Genomic DNA, 25,124 nt, shown 5'->3' on the forward strand with positions numbered 1-25,124 from the left:
ACCTGTTTAAGCACACCAGTAAATCTCACTACAGTTCCATGATCCAAAGGTTAAAAAAAAAAATAGAAAAACAAAAGAAAAGAAAAAAAGAAGAAGAAATAAAGTGGATCCCTCCCCTAAAGCAAACACACACAGACTTCTGTGATAAAAGTGTGTGTTCTAGTGTCAAACGATGAGAGGCAAATGGCAACGACAGCAATACTGTAGTAGCTGTAGTGAGGTGTTGTACCGTTGTTTGCTGAGGTTACAATAGTAGCAGTGACAGACACGGCTTTATAGGTCTGTATCAGATTACATAGGAAGTGTAGAAGTTCCACGACGCACCTATTTTCTCGCAACACCTCCTCCCCGTTGTCTTGCTTAAAGGGGATCTAAATTTGTCATGATCCGTAGGCCGTAACAAATGAGCCTCAGATGGGATTTTTTTTTTTCCTTTCTTTCTTTTATAAGCATTCCCTTCTGGTAAATTGAATCAAAACACACCCAACAATTTAATTTTCAACAACTGTGCCATCTGCTTTTTTTTTTTTCCCCTCCTCGCACATACAGTACACAAATTACTGAAAGAAGTACACGATCAACACAGTTACTTACATCAGGCAAAGGGTTAGAGAGGAAAGGAGGGTAGAATGATTGGCAGCTGATTTCAGAGACGACATAGACAATACAAACTAATGTCTATGAAAGACAGTTTCCCCACCTAGTGCAATGAGGCATGTAAAAGTACACACACATACACCCAAAACGTACTCTCACACACACACTCATGGACTCACAAAAAATGGTTTCTTTGTAAAGACATGGGACACGTTTGGCTCCGAGACAAGCATTTCAGTCTGTGAATGCCAAGGGGGGGAAAGTGAGGGACGTGAAGACAGGAAGAAAAAGGACGAGGGAGGTGGTGAGCACAGTAACGTGTCACGCACACAATGTCACAGAGACACACATACTAACGCACCCACACACACACACACACACACACACACACACACAGACACGCACAAATACAAAACAAACACTCACAAACACACTAATAAAAGCAACACAGGTGTGTGTGTTCTTCTTAAGTCTTGTCGGGGAAATATGTGGATTTTTGAAGAAACGTTTCTCAGTTGAAGGTGTGAGCGATGGTGTCGTGACAGAAGGAAACAATAAGTCCCGGAATGGTAGAAAAATAAAATAGAGTGGTGATATCTCTCCCTGGTATATACGTCCTCCAGCGAGTACACTCCAATCTGATGCTGGTCCGATCCTAAACACGGGCTGTGTTTTCAACCCGTCTCGTCCTATTTTAGGAAAAATTTGCCACTTAGGCCAGAAAGCTGGGGGCAAACAAACAGTCCGTGTCTCTCTTTAGCTTATACATCTCATCATTGGTGGACAAGTAAAAAAAATAAAAAATAAAATATGGCATGAATAAAATCCTTTCCTGATGGTTACATTTATACTCTATGACACAAAGGACACGTCATTCAAAAGAATAAAATCTGATACAGATGAGCACCATGAGGACTGTGACTAAAAGCATGACGTATTGGGACACATTTTAAGGTTGTGTTACATGCTTAGACCAATGAGTCTGTGCTCATTTTTTTTGCTCCTCTGACATCAATAAAGACCACTGGATGCTTCGTTGTCATTCCTCTGGGGAAAATAAGCGAGATAAGTCCAAAACCAGATTGTGAGGAGCCTGGAGAAGGCGTCCAAAATGGCCCGGGAGAATCCTCCATGGATGCTGTGTCTGTTCTATACAGGACAACAACAAAAAATGGTGTTTTCCAGTACGGTTTGGCATATGCTGGACACAAAGAAAAAATATCGACATGGTGATTTTCTTCTTTTCTTGTCAGGTACAAGGGCATGAACATTTGGTCCTGGTTGAAATGATTATTCTATGATGGCTGTCTGTTTTTCCTTTTTTTTGTTTTCAAGATTAAAGACTAATCTGAAACACAAATGAACACACACATTTCACTTTAATCTTGTGTGTGTGTGTGTGTTGCCATGCTAGATCCCAAAATTACACCTGATATTCAGCCCCATTGTACCAATTAATGTCCACATGTGTTTGGATGTGTGTCGCCTGTTGCTCGACGTGTTAGATGTTGTTGTTTTTTTCCCGGGCCAGAGAAAGACAGCGCAGGACGTGGAGGATTCATTAGCAGGAGCAAAAACAGCGAGTAGCAGTTGGACACTAGGCAGTGTCTCTCTGTCTCTCTTTCTTTGATGGAGAGAATTATTCACAGATGAGAGGAAAGAAAGGAAAGTCTGGAGCTGGAGAGACGGTAATGACCTGAAAGAAGAGGGAGTGAGGGAGAAGAGGCAGATTAAGCAAGAGAGACAGTACTGGAGGGGGGAGCGAGAGAATATATAAACAGTATGCAGCACCGTATGGGGGGGGGGGGTTTGGCGGAGGAGGAGGAGGGATTACGTAACATACAATATCTAGATTATACAGATGCTTTTTGCCTTGAGCTCACACATCTGACAGCTCCACAGCCTGCACTTTATCACACACTCACAGTCAGGTCGTGCTTTTAAAGGCTCCACCATTTTTCCTCGTGTCATTCTGACGAACAAGAGCATCTGCTGCTCAGTGCACGGATGTGAGCTTCACTTTAAGGGTCCATTTTTTACAAGGTATTTGTAGACCGACACACTGCTGACTAGAGTATAATCACATGCGTCTTCACAAAAAAATGAATAATAAAAAAAAAAATGAATAAAAAATCAGGAGAGACTCACAGTTTTTAATCGGAGTGAGGACTGTCCACAACGATGTGTGGCTTCGGGGAGGATGTTGCAGCACTCTTCGACACAAATGTACCAATTGCCTTTTCCTGCAGGGAAAGAGGACGTTTTATGAATGATGCAGTGTTGTAGATGAATCAGCCAACACAATATAACCTAATTCATTGGTTTTGACCACGTAACATACTATTCTGCATGGTAAGTGTTGGGAAGAAAATAATAATCATGATTATTTGGGTTAAAATAGGAAAACACGATTATTTCAATCAATTATTTCATTACTCATTGACTTGAACTTTAAACAAATGGAAGTCATTTCATGTGAAAAAAAAAATGTGTTTACATTGCATTTTGAATGAACCTTTTTAATTCACCTTAAAATACCTAATAATGAATGTACATTCTAGCTTTACACATGCTGTGTGTTTAACCCAGGGATTCCACTGAATGCCTGTGTTCTATTTGTGTCAGACCACAGTGGGACAGGAAGACAAACACCACATTACAACATTAGAAGCGTTATTTTCAGAATCAAAGTCCCCGTATTGTAACAATTGTTTGGTACGTTTCCTTTATTTTGTTTTCGTTGTTTCTAGTAAGTACAATGCATTTAATGATTACATACAATGTAACCCTTAACAATGATGACGTTTACATGACCACAATGTATTAATCTATACTGGAATATGTTTTTATATATATTTAGTATATATATATATAGTACTGTGCAAAGGATTCAGGCACCACCAGCTTTGTTGTTTTTTCTCTCTGTCAAATTCTGTGATCATTGGAGTTTGGAATGAAGTGATGCGAATAAAGCTGGTCTTATATATTAGCGATATATGAGCTGTCAGTGAGTTGAACTCATGCAACATGTGTATGTAATGCTCAAGCATAGATATTTCTTTAAATTAAATAGTAGGATAAACACAGGATTTACCAGTAACATTAATTAAGGTTCCACTCAAGTATTTACAGAGCTGTGTTATTGTTCAAGTGCATGGGTAGATCACGCTTAATACTTGACACCTGTAGAGGATGTTTTTTTTCTGAATTTTTTAAATTTATTTATCCATTTTTTTTAAAAACAACAAAAAGCTGCATACATATTTTCTGGATGTGTTCCAGTAAAGTGAAATAGAAATAATGATCCTCTATTGTCATTATAGCATTGCTAAAACAACAAATCTAATGGTGGCTTAAGATTTCTGCACAGTAATGTATATGTATATATATACATGTATATATATATATACATGTATATATATAGACCTCTATTGTACTACTCTCAATACCACTATGCTGCTATTATTCAAGTAAGTTAATACTTCTTGCTTTTACTATCAACCTCATTTGATAAAATCCATTTGCCCATAATGCACTGCACCAGCCTATATATGGAATATAAAATGCAGTATGTGGTATGAGATCATACTTGTGATAAACACACCACACACACACAAACAAGCCCACATTATAATGCGCTCATTACCTCCACAAGCTGATGCCAGTGCTCTATTGGCTTGCGTGGATTACCCAGCATGGACGCCCAGTGCTCTCTTCCTGGACCGTCAGCCTCGCTTCCTACACGACACATCCCTATAACCTCGTTATGACCAATACTATCAGGAATAGAAGCGTGAGATAGACAGAGGAAGCCAGAGCAGAGAGTCGGAAAGGGAGGGTTTTGAGAGGGGGGGGGGAGAGAGCAAATAAAAAAGCAGAGGGGGGGGGGGGGGAGAGACAGGGCTTGTAATAAACAGGCATAGAGAGTGTCATTTATCAACGTTGAGTATTGAGAAAAGAGCACAGCAGCTGAGGAGGGATATTGAATAGCAGCCCACAAATACACAAGACATCATGTAAAAGCTTGATGTCAGCGGGGGTGGGGTTGGGGGGGGGGGGAGTGGGCAACAAGGACACATACAACAAAAGCACACGCACACACCTATGGAGGTGCCAAATGGAGGGCAGCCTAAATAATGGGGAAGTGGTGCATCTGTACACAAACACATCAACCAGCCAAGTGTTGCTATGAGTGGCAGACAGAGAAACGCTGGTGGGCTCGCTTCCCTCCTACACCATTCGCATAAGTCATGCTTATTCATGAGGTGCACGTCTTTGTCAAACAGGGGAACATCCACCGCCAATCTGACTCATGAGGCAGCCAGTCATTTTGTTTCAACGCGGCCGCGACACCGTCAACATTTTTGACGACCACGCAGCCACGGCAAACATTATGCTGCATGTGCAAACACACACACACACACACACACACACGCACACACATTCAATAAAGAGCACACTTCACAGCAATGATCAGTTTCATTTTCAAGTCCCCAGAGCATGCGACCATGTAATAACGGCACCGCTCGCTCACCAGTCATAGTCCATCACTGCAATGATGATGGATACGCTTTCTATATTTTCATTGGGAATGTCAAACACCAGCGCCTCGTTGTACGTGGGGTTCAGGGTGTTTTTCTTAATGGAGGTCTTCCTCTTTTTTAACCTTCGCCCGTCACAGATCAGGGAGGCCTTCACGTACGGGTCTGAAGGACAATCCCAGAAAGAGAGAGAGTTAGACAGATGGAGAAAGGTGTAAAAAAAGGAGAAGTGATGAGAGATGGAATCGGAAACAGAGCATAGAGAACATTACGAGGAAGGAAACGAGAGGCAGGAAGCACAGAGGATCAGATAAGGGGAGGACGGGGGAATCCTACAGGAACATGATCACAGTTATCTGTGCCTGCAACATAAAAGGTATGAAAATCAAGTCACCCTGACAAAGCTGGATTAGGAGCACAAAAGGAGAAAAGCAGCACCAGCACAGGTCGAATCACTTCTGTTAAACATTCAACATGTGCAGCTCAGTCACAGCAGCCGGGGGAAACACTCACACACACACACACACACACACACGCACACGCACACGCACACGCACACACACACACACACACACACACACACACACACGGCCATCACTCAATTTTTATGCTGCGTTTTTAAGCATCTTTCAGCTGCTGCAATTATCCTGCGATCACTGATGGTACAATAGATGCATTTGGTCGTTATCATTTGGGAACTCATTTAGTCTGAGAAAAACAGCGTTGTAACAAGTGTCAATACTGTAAAAGACGGGTAAGTAAAGAAAAAAAACACTTTCAACATTAGCATCAGCAATCACATTTACTGAAATAAAGTCTAACAACTATTGATGTTTTTCCCTGTTTCTGCAGACTCACAGTCATTTCAAGCTACACCTGCAGCAACAAAATTATGCAAAATAAAAATTAAAGTGAATGTCACATGTGTAACAAATGAACTTTACTGCTTGGGGTATTACATTCATAATGTATAAACTCCCCCAGATTCTCTCACAGAATGATCAATCTTGTAATTCTCAGCTCATTCCAGGATTCACGTAGCACAGATTTATATTCATTTACTTTCTTTCCTTAACATGCTTTATGTACCCGTACTCCAGTGACTGATTTATTAGGTTTGGGGAAATCACGCTGTAATCGAATAATAATTAGAATGAACGCTAAGTTCTCCAGGAAAACAGGTTTTGTAATTTTAAAGAACCAAAACGCGATGTGCTGGATTACACATGGTATAAATCAGGATAAGATATAACCCTAAGAGAAGACTGGAAAACAACATGCATCATTCACCGACAGCTTTTTATAAGATATGGTGTTCAAACTATTTTTTGTCGCGGTTTCCTTTAAATGAGCTTCCAGTCGGGGCTGCTCGCTGAAGGTCAGTCTGCAGCATGTCATGCGAGCGCTTGTTAATCTTTTTACCTGAGAAGCCGGTCAGGTCCATGGCTTTGAGGTTGGTGGCCTTGATGATTGTAGCAGTGAGCCTGCCAGCGGTGGGCAGGTAACACAGCGAGAAATTAAGCTCCCCGAGATCGGCCTTCTCCTGTGGATCACCCCCCACACACACACACACACACACACACACACACACACACAGAGTGAGTGAGTGAGGGTTCAGAAAAGGAGCAGGGACACTGTGATCTCACATGCACACATGGCGCCAGAAGAAACCGAGAGAGAAACTGAAAAACGCTAATAGGCAGCCGCCAATCGCTTTTGGATGATTGTCTGTTGCCTGAAAAGAGCTACTGTACAGACTGTGACTGATGACGGACAACAGCAGGCGTCCTAATATGGACAGGCAGAGTGTTTAGGCTGAGGGACGGAAGCCATCACTGTAAATGAATCATATGTCAATCTGTCAAAGACCCCCCCCGACTGAAGGAAAGTGTTAAGCAGAGCTGACGATTCTCCAGGCTTTTTATGTCACTCCCTGCACTCCCGTCTACTGATCCTCTCACAGCCTGTGGTCTCAGTGGCACCACGGTAATGACACCGGTGATATTCAGGTCACACTGCAGCCTGATGACTCCTCAGAGGCTCTGAGCCTCACCAATCAATACCTCCCAAAGCGAAGCAGCGAAATACACTGAGACGCTGATATTTAAACTTATTTAATAAATGAATCGCCACTGCCAAAAACATTTTAAGACTTTGCTCTATCTAATTTGCTAATAGCCTTCTATGAATATTTCATATAAATCTCCTTGGACACAGTTTGATATAAAGTTTGAATGTGGCCAACAGTTCCTTTCCAGTAATCTGTCTGAGTTGGTTTTTCACTTTACCAGGCTCTGAATTAATCTATACTGCAGGCAGTTTCTAGTCTGCACTATTTATGTGCATCCTCTCCGCACACGACGTGACTGTACATCCACAATCTTCAGGCAACGAACAACAACTTACTATAGTTTTGGTTTTTTTTTAATCTGCAGTTTATGTTTTGTTAAATAAAAATCAAGAATATTTTTGTATTTTATGTACTGAGGGGAAATAACCAACCTGAGCAACCCTATTTTGACATATTTATATTGTCAAATTAAAGAGGCTGAATTCGACTAATATGACAATACTAAAAAGTTAAGTGCATTTCCAAAGTGTAATCCCTAAAAAAACTAAAACTGTGCATTTGAAACTGCACAAAAATGTGGAATTCTAACAACAGATAGCTTCGTTTTAGTGTTTTTAAGTATGTAAGATTCAAGGGAGTCACAAAAGCTGTAATTTTGATTCATTTTCATTATGTTATCCAAAAACTTCGGAACCAATACTTGATTTGCTCGATTCAAGCCTCCATTTCTCACAGCCTCAGTCCACTGATTTGCGACTGCATGCTGCCAGCGCTGCCTTAAACCTCATTTAAATTGGATCTAATCTAATCTAGATTCGGCATCTCCTTACCGCAGTGCCCTCTACGATGTCCCTCCAGACAGGTTTGTCCCCACTGCCCTCGCTGAAGTCCAGCAGGTTGTCGACCACTACCTGGCCAATCAGGTCATGCCTGGAGAAGCGGTCGAAGTCGTACACAGAGAAATGCAGCTTCCTGGAATGTAGCTCATTCAGCGGTACGCCGAACTGAAATGTCTCATTGAAGACTGGGTTTAAGGTCTTTCTGTGAACCTGAGACGGAAACAAGACAGAATGAGAATTTATTACATTTTTGACATTATATATAAGACAAATATACCACTCTCAACAGGAGGGTTTGAGGGCAGAAGCAGGCGGAACAAGGGGGGAAACAAACAACATCAACAACTGTAATAAATTGTCTCAAAAAAGTCATGGATTTTACAAACACTTGAGATGAGCTGATACGATACTCAGTATCAAAATCACTGGATCGGATATCAGGCAGATTAAACTGTAAAATCCGATAGAATCCAAAAATAGCTTCACTATGCACACGCTGTACAAATGAGAATAAAAAATCAGCAACAGCAACAGTCAAGTTGCGAGCTGTTTATTTCTTCTTTATGTTTCACAGTTGGACAATTGTGTCTTTCTTGATATGGGTTAAAATGGCACAAATGTGTTGTTAAATACAATCACCTGATTGCATGATTAGCTTTTCATTACTGCGGAGTGATTGTTTTATATTTATATCAGGAGCAGGGTCGGAGTTTTGGACCACCACGTTTTTTACAGTAGCCCATAATGGAACTATATATCTTTTGAGTTTTGATGACAACTGAAGGCAAGAGGGATATATTTTACCTTTAAAGCTTGTGTAACATAGTATTCCAGGCTATAATTATATAATTATACATACACTCTTATAAATAAGGGTTTCAAAAGGGTTCTTCTACAAGGGCTGAGATTCTACCTGGAACCATTTGCTTCTGAAGAACCCTTTCCAGAAGAAAGGGTTTTTCAAGGGTTCTTGATAACACTAATAAAGAACCATTTTGATCAAGAGAACCCTTTAAAACCCCTTTCCTGAATAAAGGGTTTTAAAAGGGTTCTTGGTGGAACCCTCCAAAAGGGTTCCAGGTGCAGAGGCGCAGCTTGTGAACAGGCAAGGCAGGCAACTGCTTGGGGCCCCGAGCTGATAGGGGGCCCCCGACACTCGGGGCCTGAGGGCTGTTTTTACTGAAATGTGCAGTGAGCAGCCGCCTCCCCGTCCCCCTTAAACAACAATGGGCGATTTGCAATAACATCTCAGTAGGAAACCTCCCTAAAGGGGCCCCACCTCACGTTAACCTGTGTGAAATTATCGTTCTGCAAGTTGGAAAATGAAGAGGATTATTTACAGTGTAATGCATATCTTTTTTACTCAGTTTATATATGTTTTTTTTCCAGTTATTTACAGTATTTTATTGTTCTATATATTTATATTGTTTTATAATGTGGGTTCTTTACAGTGTAATGTATTTTTTTTACTAAGTTTATATAGTTTTTTAAAAGCTATTTACAGTATTTTATTGTTCTATATATTTATATTGTTTTATAATGTGGGTTCTTTACAGTGTAATGTATTTTTTTTACTAAGTTTATATAGTTTTTAAAAAAAACTATTTATAGTATTTTATTGTTCTTTACATTTATATTTTCACATACTTTTTAATTACAAGGTTTTCATTCATTTTGAAAAAAAAAAATGGATTTGCATTGACATATACTGTATGAGGAATTTAATTTGGATTTTGCTGGTGTGAAAAAAAACAGCAAGTTATTGCCTTAACAAAACAAACAGGAGGCGACAGAAATGAGGACCTGTGTGTGGACGCGTCTTCACAAACACAGTAAGCGCCGTCCAACGAGCTGCTGGGTTTTCAAAGTGTGTCATGGAGCTTTAGACTGGGACTCAAATATAGTCGTAAAGGTCTCATCCGCAAAAACCACACTTATCTGAGGAGCACAGAGCGCAGCTAGAGTTGGTCAAAGTATGTTCCTGGTAAAGCTCCCAAAGCTGTTAACTTAAGATGTTTTGGTGGTGAATCTTTAACCTTGCTATTTTGTATGTGTTTCCTGTTTTCCGCTCCTGTAAACCACAGTGCTCCTCTTCTGCTGCATATAAAACAAGAAGGCTACAAAAAAAAGGCATTGTTTCCTGTAAACCACAGCCTCTCTTTAATCCTCACACAGCAGCAAACACAGCCTTGTTGTGAATACAAAAGCTTTGATTAAAAGCCTGCAGGATAAATCACATTATCACCATGTGAACATCATGAAATCGACTCATCTACGGTATGGCCTTTGAAAAAGAAAACATATCAAGACACGGACTATTCCAGAGGGTTTAGTGGGATAGTGACACCACATTTACTAAAATGTCCTCGGGCAATAAAATTAACCTCCACCACAGCAGCTGACCTTGTTCCTCAGCCAGAGGGAGAAAAGTAAATTTCACCAGTTCAGGTGGGACGGCAAATTAAATCGAACCTGCCCCGAATGAAATAAAGACCATTAAACTAAATTTAAAATCCAATATTTTGTTCCCAGACATTTACAAGTCCTTTCTTGAAAATGCTTCCTGTAGGAAAATGTGTTTACTGCTCGAAAAAAAAACTTCAACTCAATGCTGCGATTTCCGTCTCGACTGATCATTTTAAATCAGCCCGATGAAAGCGGAGCGGCTTTAATTTCCCACAAATCGCGGCTAAGCACATCGCAAATTTGTCTTCCATCTCCGTCACAAATTTTTACTATTTGCTGGTTTACTGGTGGGATTAACATGCCATGAAATAATCTGGTATAAATGTGGTCACGCAAAATAAAGACTGTGATAATTAGAGTTGTGACAGAGTTTTTGTCGCGGCGTAAGTGGCTCTGTCACTCTGGCTTATTAGCACTCGATGATTACATGTTAGCTTTGGATTAAAGAGCGACTGATGGAGATGCTTTTAGAAATGCGAAAACACAAAAGGTTTCAGATCTTCATGGAGGTAAAGTCTATTGCTCCTTTCTAAAGCGGATGGATGAATAAAAGCACGAAAAAGTACGAGTGCTGTAACAGTTCCATTATAATAAGGACACGATTGAAGTTAAACAATCGTGCACGCTCTAAAAAAAGCAGGGCAATGTCATGCAAATGAGTGCAGCATTCATGCTTTTCAATGGCTTTTGTGGTACACAGGATTCAGTCACACAAAGAGGCTAAAACCAAAAGGGAGACATTTCAAACCCCCATTATTACTGAAACCCTTTGGATCTACAGTAAATTCTGATCCATTTCAGCCTCAGGATTTATCCACGTTTTATTCTCACACTGTACAAAACCACAAGTTATATTTATGGATATACAACAGAGCACTACAACTCATATTTTTGAGGCCACAAGGCTCAGGTGCCTTGAGCTCCTCCACGGAAAATAAATTTGAAGAGAGATTTTTTTTTTTTTTTTCCTGAGGACTAAGGGTATATTTCTCAGTACAGAACATCCCAAAATGTACTCAAATATTGACTCAACTGTCCTCAAACACCAGAATAATACACTGGAGTTTAGTATCAGTGCCCTGTAATAGTCAGAAGCACATTATCTTTAATAAATTATGCTCCAGATTATATTTGATCACCCGAGTGAGGCTGTAATGATTCCCCAGGAGGAGACGACATCATCAGAGCAGGAAGAAACAAGCAGGAGGTAAAAAAAAGAAAGAAAAAAAAGACACAGCTGATTATGTTTTTTTTTTGTTTTCACTAACTTTAAGACACTGTGAAGATAGTATACATGTGACGCACCTTGGTCTGGAATTTCTTCTTCCTGTCTGGCAGTAGGTAGATCTTGACGTAAGGATCAGAGAAACCGTTGGCGTCCTTTGCTGGCAGGTCCAAAGCTTTCAGTATCTTCACCACCAACTGCTCCGTACTGACGCACAAAAACACAAGCAGAAGAAAAACAACACTCTATTAGAGGAGTAACACACAAATCACAGAGTGCATAAATTTAGACAAATACTCAACCCAGACAGGATCAACCCACACTTACAAACACCTGTGCAGGCCACATACACACATCACAGCGTGGGTGGTGCTGTGTCTCTGGGGCAAACTGAGAGACAAAAATTGTGTGTGTGTGTGTGTGTGTGTGTTTGTGTTTGTGCGTCATCCCTGCAGCTGTATCATGCATGCACCGCGTTCAACGTGAGCACAGATGTGCATTCAGTGAGACGGAGTCAGGTTGAAGCCGAGCTCATTAATAATCTTTAAAACTGTGCCCGTTATTCCCCTTGGACGGCAAATAAAGAGATGTTTATTAGTATGAATGGAGAGGACAAAGATGATTATCTGACTAATCAATCAACAGGTTTTTTTAAAAGAATATTTCATTATAATTCAATCACTTGATATTATAAGATTTATTTAACTAATAATCATGGTTAGCAACGGGTTCGTGACCCAGTTGGAGCAAGGGCCTTTCTTCATGGAGTTTGTTCTCGCCGTGTGTGCGTGGGTTTTCCTTGGTTTCCTCCCACAGTCCAAAAACATGCAGATTTGGGGATCAGGCAAATTGGACACACAATTTACTATAGGTGTGAGTGTGAGAGTGGATGGTTGCTTGTCTCAGTGATGGACTGACAATCTCTTCAGGGAGTCCTCCGCCTTTCACCCTGTGTCAGCTGAGACTGACACCAGCGCCCCCTGTGACCCTCGTGTGGAGGATAAAGAGGTAGACGATGAGTGAGTGAGTAAATAATCATTAGCTGCAGTTGTTCCCAAGGTTCATGTATATAGGAAAAACTAAATTGGGCTGATGCTGACCTCTCATGTATCTGGAGCTGCACAGTTCAATGTGATTTACTTTAATTTCACATGCTTGAATTGATTATGTTCAATTTGATCAATACTGCACTGAGCGTCTAAAGCAGTGGTTGATAACTTGGGGGTCAAGAAACCCCACAAGGGCCCTTGGAATAAATCTAAACAAGTCATTAGTGGAGTGGGAACTAGTAAAGCGTGTTCACAGGTGTGTTAACTCAACATTTAAATACAAATAATTGAATTCTTTTTTACAGAGGCCAAGACTTGACATGGGGAAAAAAATTTGATTAGTTACCACGAAATAGGACAAACATGCGCACAAAATAATAATTCGTTCCAATGAAGTACATATAATGTAATGTAAACAAACTAATGATAATATCATTCCTGGACAGCTGGGTAAGCAAATTGAGCGCACCTTCTCTAAGGTCTCAGGTAGAGGCAGAGGGGCTACAGCTACACTGGCATTGCAAGGAACCAGTATGACCGAGAGGCATTTAAACAGAATATTAAGAAACAGGTTACTTTACCGGTGGAGGTACGACTTGGACGCTATTGGCTATTGGTGTTTCTAGAGAAGGTGCGCTCCATTTGCTTACCCATCTGTCCAGGAATCATATGAATATTATCAATTGGTATTTCATGCCCACATTATACCTACTTTGTGGCCCCAAATTAGTATTTTGTGTGCACGTTATAGCCATATTGTGGCCACAATTTAATATTTTTTGACCATGTCATGTCTGGGGCTCTGTACTTTTTGTTTGAGAAACAGCCACATCATTTTAGTGATGTGAGTTGCAGCTATTTTACTGATTATTATGGACTGTCTGGACCTTGAAATGTCTTGTTCTGTCCAACGACAAATCCAAAACCCAAAGATTTTCCTCTGTCATTCTTTAAGATGAACAAACTGATTTCTGAAATAACCCAAAACAATTACTCAGTTTTCTACATGAATGACATTTCAGGGCTGCCCAAAGGTGGGTTTGGGTTTTCGTGTCTCATTCTAAATGTGCTGTTTCATTGACAAGAAACATTACATAAACACTTCACCTGAACTGTGTTTTCTGGGACACAGTTTTGGAATAAGATAAAAATAAAGGAACAAAAGGCTGACTTGCCCTTAAAGCAACAAACCGAGCGCATATGCACATGTAAGCACTGCAGCGGAACTCAAAGTCTTTTTCTGTCACGCACACAATCGTAAATGTACACATGAGCGATCTGACACACACACACACACACGTCCACATCTGAATTCCCCCATCCACAGTTACGTGTGCATCTCACACGCTGTTTATCATGTATTTAATCACCAGATGAAGATGAAGACGGCTCGGAGGCCTTTAATCAGACCTCGTTAGACTCGCGTCTCACTGTGTTAACCCGAGTGTCAGCACTTCATCAGTGGCTTTTAGAGAGCAGCGTGAACTTTGGGGTGGAGGAAGGATCGGCGAGGGCAAAGGGAAACAGCGACCCTCGCGTGTAACATCTGCTGCCTGTGCGCACGAGTCGCAAATAAGACGCTTGTTGACAATGCGACCGTGGCCAATGGCAGCACTCGTTTACCTCTGCATCATATCTAATTAAGTCAATTAGATAAACATGGCCACTCTGCAATCAGAGCAAATCAGGGCGGTGATACACAGAGCAAACTGCAATAGGAAATTACATTTCCAGCTCAGCCATGATAAATATTTTAAATAAAAAAACCCTGACCAATGTAATTATGTATCTAATGATCATTTAATCCAGTATATATGGTGGTGGACTACTGTCACCAGTCCACAGATCTGCATACATTGAAATGACGATAGGAAGATAATTCATAAAAAAATATTTCTGATGATTATGCATTTTCCTGCACTAGATACTTTCCCCCTTCCCCACAATTGCACAGACACGGCTGCAGAGAACGTATCTATTATTGCTCGAGCAACAGAGCAGAATTCACAGCCTCATTCCTGGTAGACAATGCCCGAAAGCTAGCTGCAATTCCCACGGTGGAAATGTGTCAGCTTTTAATGGGATCGTCAATAGAAATGCCTTACCCCAGAGGATCGGAGGAAGATTGACACTGTTATTCTGACTGCTGCTCCCAACAGCAGGGGTTTCACACATTAACATATTCTTCTTATCACCAGCCCGAGCACTAACACTCACCTCCACGTGCATCTTGCCCTACACACATCAGCACGCAGTTGCCTTGCAGCTTCATCTCTAAGCGTTTTTTTTCTTTTCTTCCTCCACTCGCTGCCTCCGTCCTATGCTGCTCTCACTAAAACAATTTCCCTCCAGTGTAGCGACAGGCGACTACAGCATGACATAAATTATCCTGTGGCTTTATAAATGGGGGGGGGGGGGGGGGACGACACATGAATAGTTTTCATCATTACCCTCCCTACCAATACAACCCTCCTGCTAAATTCTCTCTGTCTGTGACTCTGGCTGTAACACAGTCTGCTGTTATTATGTGTTGACAGGGGCTGCTGTTTAAAGTGGCCCGCAATAAATAATTCATGACTGAAACGGCCTCGCGCTCCCTTTCTTTTCTGACCATCAGCACTTTCGCCCGTTGTAATGTTTCTACATGTCACGGCGGGCAGCAACGGCGAGCTGCCAGCCGAGCCACAGACAGTGAGCGGCACACTCTTTCCCCGCAAGACACACACACACACACAGAAGCCCCTAACTTACGCCACACACATTCATATCCTCATCGTCTCTCACAGCATGGCACCGGCCAATTACTTATATGGACCAAATTCTCCAGCAGAGAATATTTAATGGAGAATTGTCAAAAAGAGCAAACTGAAAGAAGCGACAGCATCGTAAAGACACTGCTGTGTCACTTACATTTCGTATATGTTCATTAACAAGGAAGTTGACTTACATATTGTGCAACATGTATAAAGGGTGCTTTTTTTGTCCACTGCCACAAAACTCAAACTCAAAACAGTTTGTTTGTTGTGTCTACTGAGGAGGATAAACAAACTGAAAGACATTTCCACAAGAAGCGCCCGCTCTCTGTTCTTCACCATGAAGAAATTCGGGAATCAGTGAGAGTTTGCAGCCGTCTAACTCATAGCGTTTGAAGACCTGCGATCAAAGCGGTGCAAAAAAAAAAAAAGGAAGAAAAAACAGTCGTATCAACATTCAGCGGAGACATGCAAAAGTGCAGCAGTTACAGCCACAGCTGGATTCATGAAAACGGTGCTCAGGTCCCATTTCCAGGTTCAGAGACTTTGCGCAGTGCTCTGCCATCACTGTGCCTACAAAATCCTGGATTCATTTATTTTCATTTTGATTTTATTTATTCATTTATGTATTTTTCAGGGTGAAACTGGCTCTGTGATAGAATGGTGATGGTGGTAAATTAAAAAAAACAGATGTAGACAGACACTCAAGGTGAATTTTGGCACAAAGCATCTAATCACTGAACTCTGCAGCCACTGAATAATTTTTTTTTAATTTCTGTTTCATCTGTGGGTGAATTTGTCAAGTTAATGTCGCGATTTCCTCTCAGCTATAACAAAACAGTTTTAAATATGTTACTTCTTGTAGTGGGTCGGTACGGTGCTAAATTGGCTCAAATCTTACTTAGAAGATCGACATCAGAAGAACAAGACATCTTTGGCTCACTGGGTAATTGTGAATCTGAGCGAACAAAGATGACATGTGGGGTCCCTCAAGGCTCCATTCTTGGGCCACAACATCACCATTCAACATCTACATGCTCCCACTGGCCCAGATCATGGAGTATCATAACATCTGCTACCACTCATATGCTGATGACACACAACTCTATATTACAGTGTGACCACATGATTACGGTCCATGACTCAATCAGTGGATGGGTGAGAATTTTCTCCAACTCAATGCAGAAAATGCATTGTTTTTGGACCCAAAAACACGAAGCTTGTTTGGCCAACTTGACTCAAGGACACTAAAAACCACAGACCAAGCCAGAAATCTTGGTGTAGTTATATTGCTTGTGTGCATGCATGCTTAAGCAAACAATCATTATTGGTATGAACTAGTACGTCCTGCTCTCTCAGCCCTGCTGCACAAAATGGCTGTAGACTCCTGAGTATCGTGTTTTGTCGTCGCCGTTTTTCAATTTCAGTCCAAGTCGACAACAATTCTTCAGTTACTTTCCGTGGTGAGTGTTGGAGTCTTAAAAATGTGATGAAAAATGATTTTGGGGATCCAGCACCGAATAGAAAAGAAGATTTGTTCTCACAAAAAAAAAACTTTTGTTTTTTTGTTTTGATCTAAACCAGGAGGTTTGCAGTTTTCCAGACAGCAAGTCAACGGGGGCTTCACACAAGACACTGGTGCAGCATCTTTCAGCTAACCTGGTGGTAATGTACTGGCCTCAAACTTCATATCTACAAAATGTTTCTGGAAATGATTTATTAATGTTACAACGCAAGAGTTTTACAGAGCAAGAGTCAGACAGATTTGGCGGTGGCTTACTTGAAGGCATAGCGCAGGAGGAAGCTGATCTTGCCGCAGGTGTCGCCCTGCTTGCCTTCGCCCTGGTCGCCCTTGGGTCTGTAGAGCTCCGGTTTTATCTGCCCAATACAGGTCACCTGCTCTTTCTCCTCGCCGTGGAAATCAGGACTGGAGAGCTGGTGAGTCATGGGCTTGGGCCTAAGCAGACAAATAAGGGTGAATATTAAATAAAAAACACAAACACACACACACACACACAAACATACACTGCTGTCCGGCAGCTTAAACAGAGTTACTGTGAGGGGTAAAACCATCAAAACAAGTTTATTACTTGTTTATAGTGCAGTATTAAAAAGTTGACACCTTTTTTTTTTTTTACATCTGCATGCATTGTAGTGCTATCAAATGAATGAAAAATGCAGCTCACATTAATGTTGCTTCCTAATATGCTGCACGAACCACAGAGAATTATTATCTGATGCTCAGCCTCATAAAAGACATGCTGTTCAAGACCAAAGATCAAAACCAGTTTTTTTGTCAAAAATCTTTTTCCTTTTACAGAAACCAAAATTGTTCATCAGAGGGAAAACAAAATTAAAGCGACATCCTCTGATTAATACAAAACAACATTTGATTCAGGTAATGTCCTTGCTTTCCTCAGTGCTAATAAAGAGTCGCTTCATTTTAAAGGTCAGTTCTATTTTAATTCACACAACAATAAAATAATCCATACACACGTGAACACACACATCCAGTTTACTCACCGAGGGGTGACCTGCTGCTGGGAATGAGCGTTGGGCAGGTCTTTTGGGGGTTGGGCTCCACCCTCTGTGTTGGGCACGTCTGGAGACGTCTGACTCAGCTTCAGAGTTCCTACCAGAGGATGAAAATGTACAAAGCCATTTCTTTAGTTAGTGCTGCTGTGGAGTCACTCGTTACAGTGGCTCTGAGGTGTCTTTTCTGAACCCTGAGCCGCTAAATGATTGATCTCATTGATTGAATTAGAGTGATTTAACAGCACACAGAGAAGGGAAGAAATGACCAGACATATTTACAGCAGCAGAACATGAGCCAGCATCAAAAGGATACAACCCAACTGCAATAAAGACAGCGGGCAAATATTTGACAGTGAGTGATGATGAAAAAACTGCATCGGCGCTGACAGCCAGAATAAATACTACTACAACAACAACAACAACAACAACACGCTAAACACTAAAACATTTTATTGTGAAAGTTGGTCTTGGTCTCATTGTCTGGGTTTTAGTGGCCAATTCAAACTTTGCCAGCGTCATAAAGTCTGGTTTTATGTTTTTTGCTTAAAGGCTGCAACTAATTATTGAATTGATTATTGCAGGTGAGAAATATTCATAAAACGTGCAATATAATCATATGTTGGGGCACAGCTCCTGTTTCCAACTTTAATAAACCTGATTATTTAGCATAAGATAAGACAGATTTCCTTTGTTAACAGAGACTAATGCAAAGCTGAAAACAAATTAAATTAAATAAATAATAAAAGATTATCAGAAGGCCATTGCAACCTTAAAGGAGATTATATACATCAATCTGTGTGTTTTTCAAATGCATTATGGTGCCAAAATGTTCTAACGTGTAATTAAAACCTATTTTTTTCTGCATTTTACTTTGGTAGAACTGAGCATCTGTAGCAAAACTGAGCGTAGCAGAAGTGAGGGAACCATTTATATGTTCACTAATGGTCAGCATCCATCACACTGGTGCAACACAGATAAATAATTTTTACTGTATGAAGGTAAATGTATTAAATTCTGTACGGTGAGTATATAAAACTGAGAAATTAACGGCCAAGGCATTACATTACTCTTACAGTCACACGGGGGCTTAAGAGTGTCTTGTGTGTTGCTCTTCTCACCAGCGTTGTTGGGGTAGGAATCCATGTCCAGGTATGAATGCTCCTGGGTCTCATTCGGGCCCCCAACCACAACTCCACCCTCCCCTCTCTCCAGCCCCACCAGGTCAGAGAAGTGAGGGTGGTGCTGGCCCTGCTGACCCAGGGTGGGGTAGAGCGAGGATGAGGAGTGGCCCTCCTTCCTCTGCAGCAGCGGGGGCAAGAGCGACGACCCCCCTGCACCTCCGAGGTTTCCAACACCGGCGGTTCCAGGCAGCAGCCCCGACGTCAGGCTCAAGCCTCCGCCCTCCTTGTCCCGCCATGGCAGCCAGCAGAGCTTCCATGAGACGAAGAGGGAGACGGAGAGGAGGACGATGCCACAGAATGTCACAATAACAGACAGCAGACTGACAGAGATCTCTACAGAAGGTAAAGGAGACAAGACACAGAAGAGATTCAATTTCATTGTTTAGATTTAGACAGATTTAGACAGAGATTACCTGGCTAAAATCTGATTTTCGGGACTTTCTGGACACAGCAATCCGATTTTCAAACCAGAATTGTGTCGGTTCAGATATACATGTAGATCTGCGACATTGTACGGTCATATCAGAGTCCACAGTGCCTTTTGTCAGTACGCATGTGCTGAGAGTGGCAATGCGGCAATAATGGAGGAGAGTCTCATCCTTTAGGGCTAAATCTCACCCACAAATTCACCGTGACAGCTTCCATTTCTCGATTTCACCTATGCTGGGTCAATAAAGGTATACTGGGTCTCATTGTATCACATATATCAACACCACAGCACGTCATATTCAGGAGTTAAATGTTGGCAGGAAAGTCCGGCTGCCTACAGCTAACCCCTGAAGATGACTATGACCTGGAAAAAACTCAGAAGACAGATTCATGACACTGTCAAATGTGAGCTGAAATTAATCCGATTTTAATTGGATTCGAACAGCGTGGCTGCTAATCTGAACATAGCCAGAGAGAAGGTAATCAACAACTGTCAAAGAAATCCAAAAAGTACAACCCACATGACCTCTTGATCAGGTTAGAGGATAAAGGCAGTTGATCACCACAGCCAATAAGATTCATCGTCTCTGAAACAAGATTCTTGGCAATCCACCCAGCTGGATCAAAGTAGTGTAGGAATCAACCAGCCGACAGAAATACAATGCCACCCATAGTGCCATGCTGTTAGAGTAGTGTCCTGCCTTTACACATTTATTGGAAGATAAATAGTCTATCAATCCATATACATACATCCCCTTCACACCTTTACACTCATCACCACAATATCTACAAATCACACTTCATGGAGCAGGAGAGGGATATTAATTGATACGCAGCCATCGCCTAAGCGTTATAGTACATCCCCATATTTAAATCCTATTCTTAAACTGGGGCAAACACTGGGTAAGTTAAAAAGGAAAAAAATAATAAATAAATAAAAAACACTAAAGCAGTCTTCCTGCATTTCCTTCTAATCATGAGCTTTTTTCTTCTGTGACGGCTCAAGGATTCTGGGGGTGTGTGGCCTGTGGATGTAAGGGTGGGGATGTGGTTGCTTGAAAGGGGGTGGAGTATGACTCATGCCAATGGGGGGGAAAAAAAGTGGAGGCTACAGAATAAAAAAGAAAATGTGCTGTTTCAGCACCAGACTGCTGGACAGTTCCAGCAACAGCCTGTGTCAAAAGAGGCAGAAATGAAAGCAGCAGTCAACAGCTGGGCAACGACTGCAGCTTTCTTGGGGGGATTTATAAGGACACGTGTTGCAGCCTGTGATAAAGTCAATTCATTATGAATTGCATACGTTTGTAAATACTATAATTATTCTGTAAATCCTTATAGATACTTATTGAATAAATAGTGTCAGACCAATCAAAGCCACCAATGAACTATAGGCCCCAGAATATGAATATTCATAGCTTATGATTAGTTTCAGAATCTTCATGCTGCTGTGTGCAGGTTTTGTGTGCATCGCCACCTTGCACTGTATAGCTCAGATTCTTCCCTGTCACCATCTTGGACTGCATCCAAACTGGAGCCACTAATTAACAATTCTTCTGCGGGCAGGCCAATCATTGCCTTAGTGTAGTACAGCATTTTCATCACACAGAGGATGTTCTCTTCACCCACCACTCACCACTACAGTAGTCCCTGCATAAATGCCTCCTTTTTTTTCTTTCACCCCTTTTAGCTCAATTTACTCCAGTTTAGTGTCTCTATGGGATTTATAAAACATAGACACAATTCATTCAGAGAGCGGGGGTGGGGAAAAAGATGTTTCATCAGTAACAGGAGGGAAAAATGAAAACAGCAGTCGATCCCGCAGCCAGGGGTACATCCTCTGGAATTTGTTTCTCTTCCATCTCCATTCACTCCTCCCTCTCTTTGAGTTTCTTCTTCGATATAAAATTCCCTCAAAACACCTCTCATTCTTCGCTGTCATCTCGTCTCCCATGCTGTCTGCCTCTGCATGTTCTGACTTTATTCTTCTCTGTCTCTTTGTTTGTCACCCTTACCTTCTCTTCATCCCTTTGCCTCTCCTCTCTCTCTCTCCTCTCTCGCTCTTGTGTGAATTATTCATCAGTCTGTGTATGTCATTAATCAGCACTTGTTCAAAAGATATGATTGGGGGATGGGCGAGGGGACATCGATCTGTCGCGGTGGAGGACAAGAAAGGGTGGGAAGTGAGCAACAAGAGAGGGAAACGGGGGAGAAGAGGGGAAGCGAGAGCGAGGACAGTAAGTGATGATGGAGTTAGTGGAGACTGGAGCAGAGGAAAAGAGGGCCAAGCAATGTAAGACTAAGTAGAAATATAATCGGGGGGAAGGGGGGCAGCAGTGATGAAACGTAATGGGGGTGAAAGAAACACATGACCCAAACCACAGAATCACCAGCGGCGCTGAGAAAAACCTGAGGGAGAGAGGGCTGAAAACAGATTGGTGCACATGTCTCGTGCAGACATGCATCTGACTGGGTTTATTCCCCCTTCCACGTGAGGTGGAGGAAGAAGGGATGAGAACGGATAACGTCAATGCATCTACCACAGCGTGTGAGATAGACTTGACAGTGATGTAGAGTGAAACATAAAGGGGGGGTGGTTTAAGGCTGAGAGAGGTTAATGTATTGATCTGGAGAGGTAAAACAAAGCGAGGCAGAGGAGTAGGTTGTGTGTCATTGGCAGATCGGGGCGCACTGATAAGATGTGGCTGTGATCAAACGTGCAGAGGGACCGTCAGAGGCCAAACCACTCTCCTCAATTTGTCTCTCTTTAGGGCACTCGCTGTGGCTTCCCAGGCACTGATCCTGCCAAAGATCCATCTCTAATCCACAAAGCATAAAGAAAAATTAATCAGCAGGGGGTAGGTGGGTAGGTTGGAAGCCTCTGAAGTGCACTGTGAAGTGGGACCAAGACTCCCTGTCAATCAGCGAGCGGTGCAAGCCCAATGGGAGTCGTACATTGCTCCACATCAAACACATCTCTGCTGCTTACACAAGCCATCCGTTGACAGCTTACGGTGGTCTCGCTTCTCAGAGGGCTTGGAGACTTCCGTCAGCAAACAATGAGGAATCACAGTGAAAGGGGGGGGGGGGGCAAGGCCTGAAACCATGGTGTGCCATTTCTTCACACACACTCATCCAAATCTCCAGAGGCAACAAGCAGCCAATCCAGGCTAATCTACACTGAGCCAGAGATATCCATGCTAATCTGCATAACAGTACATTGCTTTTCTAAATGATTCAATGAAAAAAATATGGACCCACACACAAAACACTGCACACACCTCAGTATACAGCATGATTCATCTGTTTGATAGATAAGACAAAAAATATATAGAGTATATATGTGTGTGTGTTATCTAGCTACAAGATAACAATCTACTAGAATTCTACAGAGACTCTTTTGGGGCTCGTAAAAGAAATGGGATGGACTTGTACTGTTGCCATTTCAATCTAACAGATGAATATTTCATGGTTTGTTGTTCAGAGTGCACAGTACCCTTACCATCTTTAAACATGAGCGTTCCTCATAACATTACCCTTTCCATACCTGAAAGTCTAACACACATTTGTACCGCTGCTCGTAACCACCAGAGATGCCGGTGATACTGAAGATTTGATGCCTTTTTTTTTGAGTTTTGTTTCCATGACAGAATCACCAAACATGAACGTAAAAGCCTGATTCAGACCATCATGGGGGAAAGAAAACATCTTTGCTGAAGCTGACTAACAGAGAACAGATTTGAGTGGGTGATTCTCTAAATCTTTCTGGGGATCAAAGATTCACTTATTCATCCTCTGCAGGCTTGAAAGGTGTTCATGGTTTCCTTTTTAACACATAGATTTATTCAGCAGGAGGGTTTGACAAACTCCTATGGTTGTTTTAACGTTCACACTGACATGAATCAGGCCGGACCACAGCTGTGTGGTCTGTGTGAAGTAGGAAACTGCGTAAGCCACTTTCTAGAAGCCTCATTCACGCTAAAATGAGCGGGACTTTCATCCTTGTCTGCTTCATGTCTGGCAGCGATGCAAATTCCTGCATCATTCCATTCTGCAGATGTTAGCATTGCCATTAGCCATGAATGTTTGTGGCCAACCTTACTTTTAACGACTTGGAACAGTGGTCAATACTTTTTATTTCATCAGTCGGATCGAATGAAAGATCGATTAAGAGAGAGAGTGAGAGACGGAGGTAAAAGATACAAAATAATAGCCACTGTAAAATTGTCACTGAGCTCCATGGAACTGCTTTTTCCCCTCCGTCTCTGACTTTTATTTTGCGGTGCTTTGGTGGCATCACAGTTCACGCATCGGTGAGTTCCCACTAATGCCAATCAAAGCTGAAGCCAATAAAAACCCACTTGCAATGCTGTCATTTGACCGAGGAGTCAATAATGATAAAAAACCTGTTTATACATGAGTTGAAACTGGTTGGAAAGTGGCTTATAAGGGACGAGGTTATCCTTTGATGCCACATTTTGGAGTATTACTACAGAGCAGAAGACCTTAGAAGATTTCAATCTTACAAACCACTGAACGCTCTTTTAGACACGCACACACATCATCAAAGTGATATATCAGTAGAAGCTTCAGGTGTGTTGTGCCGAAGTTACCTGGGTCCAGCTGTCTGTTGCGTCCTCTCAGCAGGTAGCTGAACTCCTGGCAGCTTTTGCTCTGGCTGTAACCTCTTTGGGAGTTGAAGCACAGCTCCTCCACCAACATCAGCGCCTTCTTACACAGGTCTTCATCCCAGTCCCCCGACATCCTCCAATCTGCATCGCACTCTCACCAGCAGCCAGCCAATGATGACACAGCCGTCGCCCGCCCTCACCTAGCGGACGGCACTCGGGTAAGTAGAGTATTGGCTCGTCCACCTTTTACAAGGTGTGACCTGAGATGGAGGGAGGCAGGGGCAGCTGTAGGGGCAGCAGCGATGGAGGAGGAACACGAGGGGGCTCTGCGGGGTGTCTTGGTCAGGATCACCAAGACCAGACTGATGTGCTCATGTGTAACTGAGCGACACCCACGCCCCTCTCACTTTCCCTGAAAAAGATAGAGGGAGAAAAAGTGGAAATGTTAGGAGGAGGACATAAAAAGAGTACAAATCAATTTTTTGGCAGATTGGTCACCTTTCCCATTAAGGTTGGAACATTGATGCCAAGACCGCCAGTGTGTCCCTGATAGATGTTACATAATATTGCTTAAGCACATACACTATAAAGAGTTAAATGCCAAAGAAACTGGTATTAAGGTGAGATGATCTTGTAACATACAGACACAATGACACGTGATAAAGACGTCTGCTGTTTCTCCTCATCCACACGACACAAAAAAATATCCACTTAGTGACTGGTCACACTATAAATTAAGATTTAAAGTGTCGACAATGAGGGTTATCTCGTATAAGAGGGCATTTACTTCAGGCAAATTACAAATTAATT

At 41.9% G+C, this 25,124-nt stretch overlaps 1 protein-coding gene across 1 annotated transcript; it reads right to left on the reverse strand.

The window, feature by feature from the left end:
- Nucleotides 1–2,750: 2,750 nt before the first annotated feature.
- syt3 (synaptotagmin III) lies at nt 2,751–24,447 on the reverse strand (the record flags this gene model as incomplete). Its single annotated transcript, XM_083897059.1, has 10 exons — nt 2,751–2,840; nt 4,244–4,373; nt 5,132–5,303; nt 6,561–6,681; nt 8,040–8,258; nt 11,820–11,946; nt 17,322–17,498; nt 18,065–18,173; nt 19,195–19,590; nt 24,297–24,447. 10 exons carry the CDS (start codon nt 24,445–24,447, stop codon nt 2,751–2,753), a joined length of 1,692 nt encoding a protein of 563 aa, XP_083753185.1.
- Between the last annotated feature and the right edge of the window lie 677 nt (nt 24,448–25,124).

Source organism: Microchirus variegatus (assembly GCF_963457635.1).
Source record: "Microchirus variegatus genome assembly, chromosome: 10".
NCBI lineage: Eukaryota > Metazoa > Chordata > Actinopteri > Pleuronectiformes > Soleidae > Microchirus > Microchirus variegatus.